The 14,507-nt window shown below is 44.4% G+C and overlaps 1 protein-coding gene across 5 annotated transcripts in view; it reads right to left on the bottom strand.

The window, feature by feature from the left end:
- SLC22A31 (solute carrier family 22 member 31) overlaps nucleotides 1-14,507 on the bottom strand; it is a 52,039-nt gene that overhangs the window by 20,650 nt on the left and 16,882 nt on the right. For 3 of the 5 annotated variants that reach the window (XM_056526049.1, XM_056526046.1, XM_056526045.1), the window contains exon 2: nucleotides 9,906-10,009. Coding sequence is in view for 3 of the 5 variants with exons in the window: in XM_056526045.1 (XP_056382020.1) it covers nucleotides 9,906-10,009 (104 nt within the window). In the remaining 2 variants the exon portion in view is untranslated. Of the gene's footprint in view, nucleotides 1-300; nucleotides 407-9,905; nucleotides 10,010-14,507 lie in introns of those variants that run through there. The other 2 variants (XM_056526047.1, XM_056526048.1) reach the window with 2 other exon arrangements.

Below are 14,507 nucleotides of genomic sequence, written 5' to 3'. Positions count from 1 at the left end.
GAATGAAATATGCTAACACTGGAAGATATTTTGATGTATTTGAAGATCAGAATATGGATATGTATCGGACACAATTTATCACTTATCACTAGTTGTTTTTTATGTGGTGATGTATTATTGTATCTATTTATGTCTGTTTACATGAATAGATTATGAAAATTCAGGTAACTGATGTAACTGGCGAGCAACATATAAAAGGAAGTGATGTAAGATATGTAATTGTCTTGAGAAAGGTCTCATTGTGAAGACCGAAACATAGCACTGTAACTTGATGGGAGAATAAATCACGCTATTTGTTACTTTGTAGTGCCGCTTCTTCTTCTATTGGATCTGAATTTCATGGGGCATCGAGTCCTTCCCTCCAGCAGCAGAGCCCTCACCTGGACATGGAGTCCTGTACATAGAAGAGATTTATCAAAACCTGTGCAAAGGAAAAGTTGCTCAGTTGCCCATAGCAACCAATCAGATTGCTTTTATTTTGCAGAGGCTTTGCTAAAAATGAAAGAAGCAAGCTGATTGGTTGCTATGGGCAACTTTTCCTCTGGACAGTTTTTGATAGATCTCTCCCATAGTGTCTGTTCTTTCCCAGACATGTTACACGGCCAATGATTTATATGCTTAACCCCTTAAGGACACATGACGTTCTCATACGTCTCCATGTCCGAGTCCTTAAGGACACATGACGTATGAGAACGTCATGTGTTTTGCCGGCCCCCCGCAACCATCTGGAGCGGAGCCGGCGCCCGATGCCTGCTGAAATCGATCAGCAGGCATCGGGGCATATCGCCCAGGGAGGTCATGATGACCCCCCATGTCGGCGATCGCGGCGCATCGCTCGTCAATTCAGACGAGCGATGCGCTGCGATTCCGTTCCCCGCCGCTCGCCGGGCGGGGATCGGAGCCGGATGTCTGCTGATTTCTATCAGCAGACATCCTGGCAGTGTGCCGGAGGAGGTTCGGAGGACCTCCTTTACCGGCGATCGCTGCAGGACGCCGGTAACTACTAACCGGCGTTCTGCAGCGGTTCCGGGTCATCAGGGTCACGTGTGACCCTGTGACCTGGATATAGATGGTGACTGGTGGTGTAGTATACACCACCAATCACCATCCATGCTGTACTGGGGGCTGGCATTGTGGCCACCCCCTCAGTACAGTTGTGATTGGGTGGCCAAAGTGGCCACACCAATCACAATGTAATGGGAGGGGATCTGGTGGGCTAGGAGCACGTTGCTCCGTTCTGCCCACCATTCCACAGAGATCTGGTGTGCAGGACGGAGCCCCGTGCTGCCCACCATCCCCTCAGTAAAAAAAAAGTGCCCCTTGCCCCCTTTCTGTGGCCCCTTGGCACAGAAATCCCCAGGGATAGCTTTAGATTAGGTAGGGACAGGTTAGGGTTAAAAAAAAAAAAATAGTTTTTAATTTTTTTTTTTTTGGCGTACCTCAGTGGGTGTCCGTGGGTCCGTAGCACCTTTAGCTGCGTGACCCCGGCCCTGCTGGGTCGCTGCGGTCTGCCGTCAGCCTTTTTTTTTGGCGCAGATCTTTTTTTTTTTTTTTTTTTCACTAAGCGTGTGTGCGGACCCTCTTAGTTATAAAAGAGCGGTCCGCCACCGTTTGTTAAAGCCCACCCGCCGCTGATCAGTCCCGTAGTACTGATCAGCGTTTTTTTTTTGTGGTGCCGGCGCTTTTTTTCGGGTTTTCTAGCGTGTTTTTGCCCCCATAGGCGGTCCGTGCCACCAGTAGCAGGCGTGTACTGTGTGGCCGGACCGTACCTGTGTGTGCGGCGTGCCTCACCGCTGTCAGTGATTTATCACTGATCAGCTTTTTTTTTGTGGTAAAGGCACCTTTTTCGGTTAACGCGGATTTTTTTTTGCACCCATAGGCGGTCCGTGCCACCAGTAGCAGGCGTGTACTGTGTGGACGGACCGTACCTGTGTGTGCAGCCTGTCCCACCGCTGTCGGTGATTTATCACTGATCAGCGTTTTTTTTTTTGGTTCAGGCGGGTGCATTTTTTTCGGGGTAAAGCGTTTTTTTATTTATTTTTTCGGGTTTTTTGTGTGGGGGTCTGTGAACAAGCCACCAGCCACTGTCCTGGGCTGAGTGGCTGGACCCCCCACTGACTTCTGCGCCCCCTGCCGCCACAAGCGCTAATCAGTGCGCACACCACTGATTAGATAAACGCTTATTTTTTTGGTGCAGGGTTTTTTTTTGCGCTAGAAGTCCCCCTTTTTTTTAAAAGTCCCCTTTTTATTTTATATTTTTTTCTGTTAGGGCGGGTTAGTTTAGTTAGGTTAGGCTAGGGCGGGTTAGGGCGGGTTAGGGAGGTAGTATCGCACCACACCACACGCAGCACACACACCAATAAAGTTTTCCCCCCCACACACACACATACCCGTATCCCCATTAGAGTAGGGAAATGGCCCGCAGAGTGTTTTCGGCGGAGGAGGCATATGACCTAATTGCCTCCGACTCTGAAAGCATCTCAGAGGACGATGAAGACCCCACCTTCCTTATTTCATCGTCCTCCTCATCATCTAGTTCAGATGATGAGCCACCAAGGCGGCGAACTCGCCGCCATGCGGTGCCGCAAACCTCCTCTGTCCTTGAGCCTGTGCCCCATGCTAGTATGAGTCCCCCTGGCGCTCATACTAGTGAAGCCCCCCTGCCAAGGTCACTGGTACCTCGTACCGGAGAACTTGACTGGGCTGAGCCAGCGGACCACGAGCCCGTGATTCCTGAGTTTGTTGGCGACTCAGGAATCAAAATTAACATCGCCGGGTTCACTGAAAAGGACTTTTTCGGTCATTTTTTCAGTGACGACTTTGTTAATTTGATGGTTACACAGACGAATCTGTACGCCCAACAGTTCGTCGCCGCTAACCCGGGCTCACTTTTAGCTAGACCCGGCGGCTGGACTCCAGTCGATGCAGCCGAAATGAGGACCTTTTGGGGCCTTGCGCTGCATATGGGTATAGTTAAAAAACCCTGTGTCAGGCAATATTGGAGTGGGGACGTCTTTTACCAGACACCCCTCTACAGTATGGCCATGACACGTTCCCGGTTCGAGGCCATTCGGAGATGTTTGCATTATGCTGATAATGCGGCATGTCCCCCCCGAACTGATCCCGCGTATGACCGCCTGTATAAAATCAGGCCGGTCATCAATCACTTCGGGGCCAGATTTTGGGAGGCCTATGTCCCGGGGCGGGAGGTCTCTATTGATGAGTCGCTCATCAGCTTCAAGGGGAGACTCAGCTTCCGGCAATACATCCCGACCAAGCGAGCGCGGTATGGCGTGAAGATGTATAAACTTTGCGAGAGTACCTCCGGGTACACTTGCAAGTTTATGGTGTATGAGGGACGAGATTCCCGCATTGAACCCCCAGATTGTTCCCCCACTCTGGGTGTTAGCGGGAAAATCGTTTGGGGCCTTTTGCACCCATTGCTAGATAAAGGTTACCACCTTTACGTGGATAACTTTTATACTAGTATCCCTCTCTTCACGTCCCTCGCCGCCAGATCCACGGTCGCTTGTGGGACAGTCCGGAAGAATCAAAGAGGCCTTCCGCCCCATCATTCCCTACATGCTCCTATCCCCCGGGGTGAGTCCCGTGCCTTTTCCCATGAGAACCTGTTGTTGGTCCGGTATAAGGACAAGAGGGATGTCCTTATGCTCACCACAATTCATGGGAATGGCAGCACCCCTGTCCCTGTGCGAGGTACCGCGGGACCGGTCCTCAAGCCCGATTGTATTCTGGACTACAATCGGTATATGGGGGGAGTTGATCTTTCTGATCAAGTCCTCAAGCCATATAATGCCATGCGGAAAACACGCGTATGGTATAAAAAGGTTGCGGTCTACATGGTACAGGTTGCCATGTACAACTCTTTTATACTGTACCAGAACGCTGGCAACACAGGGACATACCTGGAGTACCAAGAGGTAGTTCTAAAGGCCCTCATCTATGGTGATCGCCAAAGAGCGGGTCAGAGCACCTCTGGAACTTTAGGTCCCCGGATCGTCCCCGGCCAACACTTTCCATGTGTGATCCCCAACACTGGAAGGTCGGGACGAACCCAGAAAAGATGCAGAGTGTGTCACAGGAAGGGGAGACGGAGGGACACCACCATTCAGTGTGACACTTGCCCCGATCATCCGGGCCTCTGCATAGGCTGCTTCAGGGAGTATCACACTTCCATGGAGTACTAAATTTTCCATCCTTTGCCCTAAATTTCATTCCCCAGAATTCGGCTCCAATGTACCAGTCCAGGGTACATTATCTTCCAAATTTTATACCAAAATACCCTACCCCCAAAAAATCAAACCCAAAACCTCTTTCCCAATGCCCCTCATAATATCTTTGTCCCCCAAAAATGGGTCATGGGACACAGAGTCAACAGCATTGGAGGTTTGCAGTTGCCTCAAATGCGCAACGCTCTCTCTCTCCACCTGAGCGGGTTGCGCATTTGAGGTAACAGAATAGGGACGGCCCCACATATCCCCTTCCCAGAATGATGATTCAGAGTATAGGGTTTGGGGCGGGCATCATTTTTACTTTTGGCTGTACTCTGGGTCATCATTCTGGGAAAATAATTGGCATATCAGTTCTAAAATTGCAATTTTTTTCCCCCCCATAGTACACTTCATCCATTCCTGGAAAATAAATGAAGGGAACACCCGTCTGTTCCAAATCTCCACTTCACCCTATACACCTTCCTTAGGGGGTGTACTGTTTGTAATAGGCTCACATGTGGGTGTTCCTTTCTTGTATTTTCCTCTGAATGTATGTAACTGTTAGGTCCGTAACAAACATCCGCCTCAAATGCAAAGAGTTCTCGCTGAGCTCTGTCGTATTTCCAGGCGACAATTCGGAGTCACATGTTAGTTGTTCCCAGAAAAATGAAGCAGAGTATAGGTTGAAAATTGCAATATTCAAAAGCTACCCTTCATCCATTCCTGGAAAATAAATTTAGGAAACACCTGTGCATTAAAAATGTCCTCTTTACCCCTATACCCATTCCTCAGGGTGGGTACTTTCTGTAATGGTGTCACATGTGGGTGTTTCATTTTTGTATTTTCCTCGGAATGTATGTAACCGTCAGCTACTGATATGCCAAAGGTCACAAATACAAAGTGACCTCTATGACTTCTGAGCCTTGTTGTGCGCCCGTCCAGGACGTTACCCCATATGTGGATGGATTTTTATAGTCAGGGGGAAAAGCCCTCCAAAATGTGTAACCCAATTCCTCATATTACCCCTTGTGAAAATGTTAATAATTGGGTAACCCCAGCATTTTACTGTAAAAAAATCTAATTTTTCAATTTATGGCCCACTTTTCAAAAAACCTGTGAGGTGTAAGGTTCACTTTACCCCTTGTTACGTTCCCCAAGGGGTCTAGTTTCCAAAATGGTATGCCATGTGTTTTTTTTTTGCTGTCCTGGCACCATAGGGGCTTCCTAAATGAGGCATGCCCCCAGAGCAAAATTTGCTTCAAAAAAGCCAAATGTGACTCCTTCTCTTCTGGGACCTGTAGTGCGCCAGCAGAGCACTTTTCACCCCCATATGGGGTGTTTTCTGAATCGGGAGAAATTGGGCTTCAAATTTTGGTGGGTATTTTCTGCTTTAACCCTTTGTAAAAATGTAACATTTTTGGGAAACCAAGCATTTTTGGTAAAATTTTTTCTTTTTTTTTTGCATATGCCAAAGTCGTGAAACCCCTGTGGGGTATTAAGGTTCACTTTACCCCTTGTTACGTTCCCCAAGGGGTCTAGTTTCCAAAATGGTATGCCATGTGTTTTTTTTTTTGCTGTCCTGGCACCATAGGGGCTTCCTAAATGAGGCATGCCCCCAGAGCAAAATTTGCTTCAAAAAAGCCAAATGTGACTCCTTCTCTTCTGGGACCTGTAGTGCGCCAGCAGAGCACTTTTCACCCCCATATGGGGTGTTTTCTGAATCGGGAGAAATTGGGCTTCAAATTTTGGGGGGTATTTTCTGCTTTAACCCTTTGTAAAAATGTAAAATTTTTGGGAAATCAAGCATTTTTGGTAAAATGTATTCTTTTTTTTTTGCATATGCCAAAGTCATGAAACCCTTGCGGGGTATTAAGGTTCACTTTACCCCTTGTTACGTTCCCCAAGGGGTCTAGTTTCCAAAATGGTATGCCATGTGTTTTTTTTTTGCTGTCCTGGCACCATAGGGGCTTCCTAAAAGAGGCATGCTCCCAGAGCAAAATTTGCTTCAAAAAAGCCAAATATGACTCCTTCTCTTCTGGGACCTGTAGTGCGCCAGCAGAGCACTTTTCACCCCCATATGGGGTGTTTTCTGAATCGGGAGAAATTGGGCTTCAAATTTTGGGGGGTATTTTCTGCTTTAACCCTTTGTAAAAATGTAAAATTTTTGGGAAACCAAGCATTTTTGGTAAAATTTATTCTTTTTTTTTTTGCATATGCCAAAGTCGTGAAACCCCTGTGGGGTATTAAGGTTCACTTTACCCCTTGTTACGTTCCCCAAGGGGTCTAGTTTCCAAAATGGTATGCCATGTGTTTTTTTTTTGCTGTCCTGGCACCATAGGGGCTTCCTAAATGAGGCATGCCCCCAGAGCAAAATTTGCTTCAAAAAAGCCAAATGTGACTCCTTCTCTTCTGGGACCTGTAGTGCGCCAGCAGAGCACTTTTCACCCCCATATGGGGTGTTTTCTGAATCGGGAGAAATTGGGCTTCAAATTTTGGGGGGTATTTTCTGCTTTAACCCTTTGTAAAAATGTAAAATTTTTGGGAAATCAAGCATTTTTGGTAAAATTTATTCTTTTTTTTTTGCATATGCCAAAGTCGTGAAACCCCTGTGGGGTATTAAGGTTCACTTTACCCCTTGTTACGTTCCCCAAGGGGTCTAGTTTCCAAAATGGTATGCCATGTGTTTTTTTTTTGCTGTCCTGGCACCATAGGGGCTTCCTAAATGAGGCATGCCCCCAGAGCAAAATTTGCTTCAAAAAAGCCAAATGTGACTCCTTCTCTTCTGGGACCTGTAGTGCGCCAGCAGAGCACTTTTCACCCCCATATGGGGTGTTTTCTGAATCGGGAGAAATTGGGCTTCAAATTTTGGGGGGTATTTTCTGCTTTAACCCTTTGTAAAAATGTAAAATTTTTGGGAAATCAAGCATTTTTGGTAAAATTTATTCTTTTTTTTTTGCATATGCCAAAGTCGTGAAACCCCTGTGGGGTATTAAGGTTCACTTTACCCCTTGTTACGTTCCCCAAGGGGTCTAGTTTCCAAAATGGTATGCCATGTGTTTTTTTTTGCTGTCCTGGCACCATAGGGGCTTCCTAAAAGAGGCATGCCCCCAGAGAAAAATTTGCTTCAAAAAAGTGAAATGTGTCTCCTTCTCTTCTGGGACCTGTAGTGCGCCAACAGAGCACTTTTCACCCCCATATGGGGTGTTTTCTGAATCGGGAGAAATTGGGCTTCAAATTTTGGGGGGTATTTTCTGCTTTAACCCTTTGTAAAAATGTCAAATTTTTGGGAAATCAAGCATTTTTGGTAAAATTTATTCTTTTTTTTTTGCATATGCCAAAGTCGTGAAACCCCTGTGGGGTATTAAGGTTCACTTTACCCCTTGTTACGTTCCCCAAGGGGTCTAGTTTCCAAAATGGTATGCCATGTGGTTTTTTTTTGCTGTCCTGGCACCATAGGGGCTTCCTAAATGAGGCATGCCCCCAGAGCAAAATTTGCTTCAAAAAAGCCAAATGTGACTCCTTCTCTTTTGGGACCTGTAGTGCGCCAGCAGAGCACTTTTCACCCCCATATGGGGTGTTTTCTGAATCGGGAGAAATTGGGCTTCAAATTTTGAGGGGTATTTTCGGATTTAACCCTTTGTAAAAATGTCAAATTTTTGGGAAACCAAGCATTTTAGATATTTTTTTTTTTTTTTTTTTACATTTGCAAAAGTTGTGAAACCCCTGTGGGGTATTAAGGCTCACTTAATTCCTTGTTACGTTCCTCAAGGGGTCTAGTTTCCAAAATGGTATGGCATGTGGGCGGTTTTAGCTGTTCTGGCACCATAGGGGCTTCCTAAATGCAACATGCCCCCCAAAAACCATTTCAGAAAAATATACTCTCCAAAATCCCCTTGTCGCTCCTTCGCTTCTGAGCCTTCTACTGCGCCCGCCGAACAATTAACATAGACATATGAGGTATGTGCTTACTCGAGAGGAATTGGGCTACAAACACAAGTAAAAATTTTCTCCTTTTACCCCTTGCAAACATAAAAAAATTGGGTCTACAAGAACATGCGAGTGTAAAAAATGAAGATTTTGAATTTTCTCCTTCACTTTGCTGCTATTCCTGTGAAACACCTAAAGGGTTAACACACTTACTGAATGTCATTTTGAATACTTTGGGGGGTGCAGTTTTTATAATGGGGTCATTTATGGTGTATTTCTAATATGAAGACCCTTCAAATCCACTTCAAACCTGAACTGGTCCCTGAAAAATATTGAGTTTGAAAATTTTGTGAAAATTTGGAAAATTGCTGCTGAACTTTGAAGCCCTCTGGTGTCTTCCAAAAGTAAAAACTCGTCAATTTTATGATGCAATCATAAAGTAGACATATTGTATATGTGAATAAAAAATAAATTTATTTTGAATATCCATTTTCCTTACAAGCAGAGAGCTTCAAAGTTAGAAAAATGCAAAATTTTCAATTTTTTCGTCAAATTTTGGGATTTTTCACCAAGAAATGATGCAAGTTACCATAAAATTTTACCACTATGTTAAAGTAGAATATGTCACGAAAAAACAATCTCGGAATCAGAATGATAACTAAAAGCATTCCAGAGTTATTAATGTTTAAAGTGACAGTGGTCAGAATTGCAAAAAACGCTCCGGTCCTTAAGGTATAAAATGGCCTAGTCCTTAAGGGGTTAAACAAAAAATGTCATCAGCCTCTGAACAAGCAATTTATTATTTATAGGCTGATCACTGGTCCCTTTACACAGGACAAATATTAAGGACAAACATTCTTAGGAATGCTATCAAGCTGATAATTGGCCCATGTAAAAAAGGCCTTTATGAGTGATTCTACTCAGGATATTGACCAATTCTGGGAAGTGGTACTTAGTGTTGAATTTGGAGAAACTTATATTAGTCATATTGGGCTATTTATATTGTAAGTGTGTGTGTGTGTGTGTGTTTGTGGGGGGGGGGGGGGGGGTCAGTATGGGTGGAGGTAGTTGCATCACACCCCTACACCCCTATGCTCTGGGATCAAGCATAATTCACATTTTATGGGCTACCCATTTATTTTATTCTGTTGAATAGCCAAACAACAAAACCCTACAATGCAAATACTTTGCAGTAAGGATACAGGATGTAGATGTAAGCCATGGAAAATCAGTGTATTTTACTTTAAAAAGTGTTACTTAAAGGGGTAATTCGCCCCTAGACATCTTATCCCCTATCTCCTGCAATCTGACACACTGAGCATGTGCTTCACCTGGCTATATTCAGTGATTGGTTGGGGTTGGCATGTCTGTTTTACATGTCCCTATCTTTTAAGCATTACTGTCATTAAAAAGAAAAAGAAAAAGCTGACAACAAGCCCATTGGGGAGATTTATCAAAAGCTGTGCAGAGGAAAAGTTGCCTAGTTGCCCATAGCAACCAATTATATCCCTTCTTTTACTTTTGACAAGACCTCTGCAAAATGAAAGAAGCAATCTAAATGGGTGCTATGGGCAACCTTTCCTCTACCCAGGTTTTGATAAATTTCCCCATTGTGTGTGTTTTTTTTTTTATATATATTCTGTTCACCATTGCTGATTTCTTGGTTCTATATAAATCTAAAATCTAATAAGACCCTACAAAGTGACTAGACATGGTCTCAAGAAACATGGTGGTTTAATTTCTTACCTGTCACATATACATCCAAATATGATATATCCCCACAACCAGCCAATCAGATAACAGATCTGCTCCAGTGGCACCTTCCATCCGTTCTCACAGACTAGATCCCACTGATAAGAGAGATACACCAACATAAATAGCTACAATCATCAGATCACAATGGTCGACATAAGTGTTTAAGTGTCTCCTCTATGAGTTCAAGAAAACTGGACCTTTTTTTTTTTAATCAGGACTCCTGTACACAGTACTTTAAAAATTGGGGACCTATGGATGGAGGGTTCATTTCAAGACTTTATTTACAATTGACCACTCACGTGATCACTAATGCCCTATTTTTCCCATCCATTAACTAAGTATTAAAATGTAACTTTTATTTTAATTGCCTATAAGTGAATTAAAAACTCAACATGCGGTCACTATGTGACTCTATAATAATCCCTTCTGCATGTATCTACATGCTTATATGATGCCCTATTGCTTGCGGCTGCAGTCCGCTATTAGGCAGTCTTGATATTGAAGGACCACACTGTTGTTAGTTTAACACCAATTACACATCGCCCTCCCCTAGGGGAGGGTGATGTGTAATTGGTTTTAAACTAACAACAGTGCAGTCCTTCAATATCAAGACTGCCTAATAGCGGACTGCAGCCGCAAGCAATAGGGCATCATATAAGCATGTAGATACATGCAGAAGGGATTATTATAGAGTCACATAGTGACCGCATGTTGAGTTTTTAATTCACTTATAGGCAATTAAAATAAAAGTTATGTTTTAATACTTAGTTAATGGATGGGAAAAATAGGGTATTAGTGATCACGTGAGTGATCAATTGTAAATAAAGTCCTGTACACAGTAGTAACTGAACACCACAACCATTCACATATATCAAACAACACAATACCTCAAGGTATGATGCAGTCAGAACTTTTTACTGCTTTACCTTCCCTATCTGTGAGATACCAGTCATGAAGTGATGCAAATGGCTCAGGATTGATGTTAGGCCTATGACGCTTTAGAAAATACTTTTTCAAAGCAGTGCAAGGAAAAAGTAGATTTTTATGCTTATCATAAAATCTTTTTCTCGGAGGATCCATTGGGGGACACAGAGACTGTGGGTATATGCTGCTGACACTAGGCAACAAAAATAAATTTGGCTCCTCCTGGCAGGATATACCACGCCTACAGACTCTGAGCTATCAATTTAGTCCCAAAGCAGTCAGAGAGGACTGACAGGAAAAGAAAAAGACCAGCAACTGTCCGAGGAAACCACAGACAAAATAAAAAATAACCGACCCAACCCTCGGACAGGCAACCGAACCAAGGACACCAGAACAAATGGGTGGGTGCTATGTCCACCATTGGATCCTCAGAGAAAGACATTTTACGGTAAGCAAAATAATCTACTTTTCTCGTTTGGCTCCATTGGGGGACACAGAGACCTTTGGACGTACCAAAGCAGTCCCCGGGTGGAAGAGAACCCGCCTGCAACACCTTGTAACCCAAAACAGCGTCAGCGGACTCAAAGGTGTGCACCTGGTGAAATTTTGTAAAAGTGTGCAAGGATGCCCAGGTGGCCGCCTTACAGACTTGCAAGGCTGAAGCCCTGTTGCGGAGAGCCCAGGAAGCCCAGACGGAACAAGTGAAATAAGCTGAAACCCGGAAAGGTGGAGTCTTCTTTTTGCAGCAATAAGCTTCCGACATGGCAGTACTGGTCCACCGCAAAATGGTCGTCTTCGAAGCAGGAAATCCCTTACAACGACTCTCCGTAAGCACAAAGAGTCACACTGGTGAAAGGATGAAGTGACCGAAAGGTAAATCTGAATGCCCTGTACCACGTCAAGACCATGAAGCAACCGTTTCCTGGGATGGGACAGAGCTGCGCAAAAAAGACGGGATGAAGATATCCTCATTTAGGTGAAAGGAGGAGACCACCTAAGGCAAGAATGATGGGAATGGACAGAAAACAACTTTGTCATGGTGTAATACAAGGTAGGGGGAACGGCAGGAGAGAGCCGCCAGCTACAAAACTCTCCTAATGGAAGTGACCGGAATGAGGTCCAACCAATGAAGACCCACCAACAATAGGCCACTTAACACATACAGAGGTATCAAATATCAACAACAATTAACCCCTAGGGGTTAACAAAGGCCTCTATATTAGGTATGTGTTCTAATAAAACATAACTTTTAATCCAAATTATAATAAAAGGTGAGAAACAAAACCACCAACCGAATGTCATCGCAATGACGTCACAATTGTGACACGAAATAGACAGATCACTGCACCAGACAACCTTTTGGTCAATATACTTAGTAGTCACAGGGGGGGGGGGGGGGGGGGGCGCTAGCTACAGCTCTCCCACTGCTAATAGCCTGGCATGCTGCAATCACCGTGGCCGCTATTAAACCATTAGATCACCGCTGTCTAAGTTGACAGCAGTGTCTAAAGGGATCTTATATCCATCCCTGGTGGTCTAGTGGGGTGGATCGTACTATTTTGGTTGGAATTATTTTATCTACCAGGACAAGTGGATTTTCTTGAGGGACAAGTAGATTGTGTTCTGCTTTAGTCCCTTGGACAAGTAGTTTTTAATTTTTTTTATTTCCACACCCCTGATAATGTAAGGACTCATTATTCAGGATGCATTGGGAGAGCATTCAAAGGTCAGGCTGTCGCACCCCGACATGTTTCGCCACTCACGTGGCTTTATCAAGGAGATTATTGACAGCATGCGTCAATGGTAATTGAGCCCTTTTATAGATGTATCCTAATTGAGGTCATCATCCCGTTGGCCAATGGTCACTCTTTTACCAGCAGCCAATAGAGTCCAACAATGACCCTCTGGCTGTCCATACAGGGTTCCTGATACTGACCAATCTGTATGCACTTTCTTTGTGACATCAGACGCCAATGCTGATTGATGGACTGCGGCCGGGACTTCCCTCTTTCAGGACCAATCAACTGTCCTATTCATGTAAACATCTGCCGCATCATTGCAGGGATGCTCCAGCTCGTTGGCTATGTCGGCTAGATCCCGATCATGTGACGCCACTACGCTTACATAATCTCCGCATATCTCAATCGAGATTTGGTTGTTCCTACGTATAAGTTATTTGCTCGTGCCGTGATCTCTCGCGCCTGGACATAGATGAATTGTCTGTACCGTACTCTCTGCGCATAGATGCCCGGACCATAGTCTACGCGCACAGATAAACAGCCCGAACCATAATCTCTATATGTTTGGCACATTCTCAGACACCAACTTTGAAGCTCTGTTTACGGAGACTGGTGTCTGAGAACGGTTCGGTGAGGTGCTGCTCAGTGTGCGGTTGATAAATGAGGACTCGAGTAGCACAGGACAATAAAAAACTTTGATGTATTGGGGACAACATGTTTCTGCATCCACTGATGCCTTCCTCAGGTTCACTTACAGTTCCCAGTGTTGATCTGTGCCATGCGCTGTGTAACTGGAACAGAATCCTGTTGAGATTCTGTGCTTTCCTCAGTCCGTGGCCGAAACGTGTTGATCCCAATACATCAATAAAGTTTATTGTCCTGTGCTACTCGAGTCCTCATTTATCAACCGCACACTGAGCAGCGCCTCGCCGGTATATCACCCGGGTGTGGTGGAGGGCACACATCAGTGGATACACCTTACCAGGGAGCGCCCCCTGCATTTTTCATCCCTTCTTTCAAGCATCAATAGGAAGTCCCAGCCACAGTCCATCAATCAGCATCAGAGTGGCGTCTGATGTCACAAAGAAAGGGCATACAGACTGGTCAGCTAGACCTGTTGCAAGTATCAGGAACCCTGTATGGACAGCCAGAGGGTCATTGTTGGACCCTATTGGCTGCTGGTAAAATAGTGACCACTGGCCAAGGGGATGATGACATCAATTAGGATACATATATAAAAGGGCTCAATTACCACTGACACTCAATGCTGTCAGTAATCTCCTTGATAAAGCCACGTGAGAGACGAAACATGTCAGGGTGTGACAGCCTGACCTTTTAATGCTCTCGCAATGCATGCTGAATAATGAGTCCTTACATTATGTATCTCTAAAGTATTCACTAGTGGGCAATATAAGCCTATAAGTCCAGACCTGTGTTGCACAGCAGGTACTGGTCAGTGTGCAAAGTGATTGAGATACATGAATATGGAATCAAATAGACAGTTTGTTATAGATGACGTCACCCTAGTGCTGAATTGTGAATAAAGTGGTTTTCTTACAGAGTAGTGGCATTTGGAGCTGTGGGCTACACATTTGTTTAATGGAGTGATGTGTATGCCACTTAAAGTGGCTACATAAACCACCTAAGCACCCTATACACCCAGTGATTTAGAAAAGAACACTCCAACCATTATTAAGTAGCATCCTATTGATGCCTATTAAGACACATGACTACTAAGTATATTGACCAAATAGGTTGACTGGTTCAGTAATTATTTCAGGTCCCAATTGTGACGTCATTGCGATGACATTGGATAAGTTGCTTTAATTGTATGGTATTGTTTCTCACCTTTTATTATAATTTGGATTAAAAGTTATGTTTTATTAGAACACATACCAATATAGATGCCTTTGTCAACCCCTAGGGGTTA

The sequence above is a fragment of the Hyla sarda genome, chromosome 6, assembly GCF_029499605.1.
Source record: "Hyla sarda isolate aHylSar1 chromosome 6, aHylSar1.hap1, whole genome shotgun sequence".
Lineage (NCBI taxonomy): Eukaryota > Metazoa > Chordata > Amphibia > Anura > Hylidae > Hyla > Hyla sarda.
Note: the sequence above shows the minus strand (reverse complement) of the source record. Positions and strands in the feature narration are given on the sequence as shown.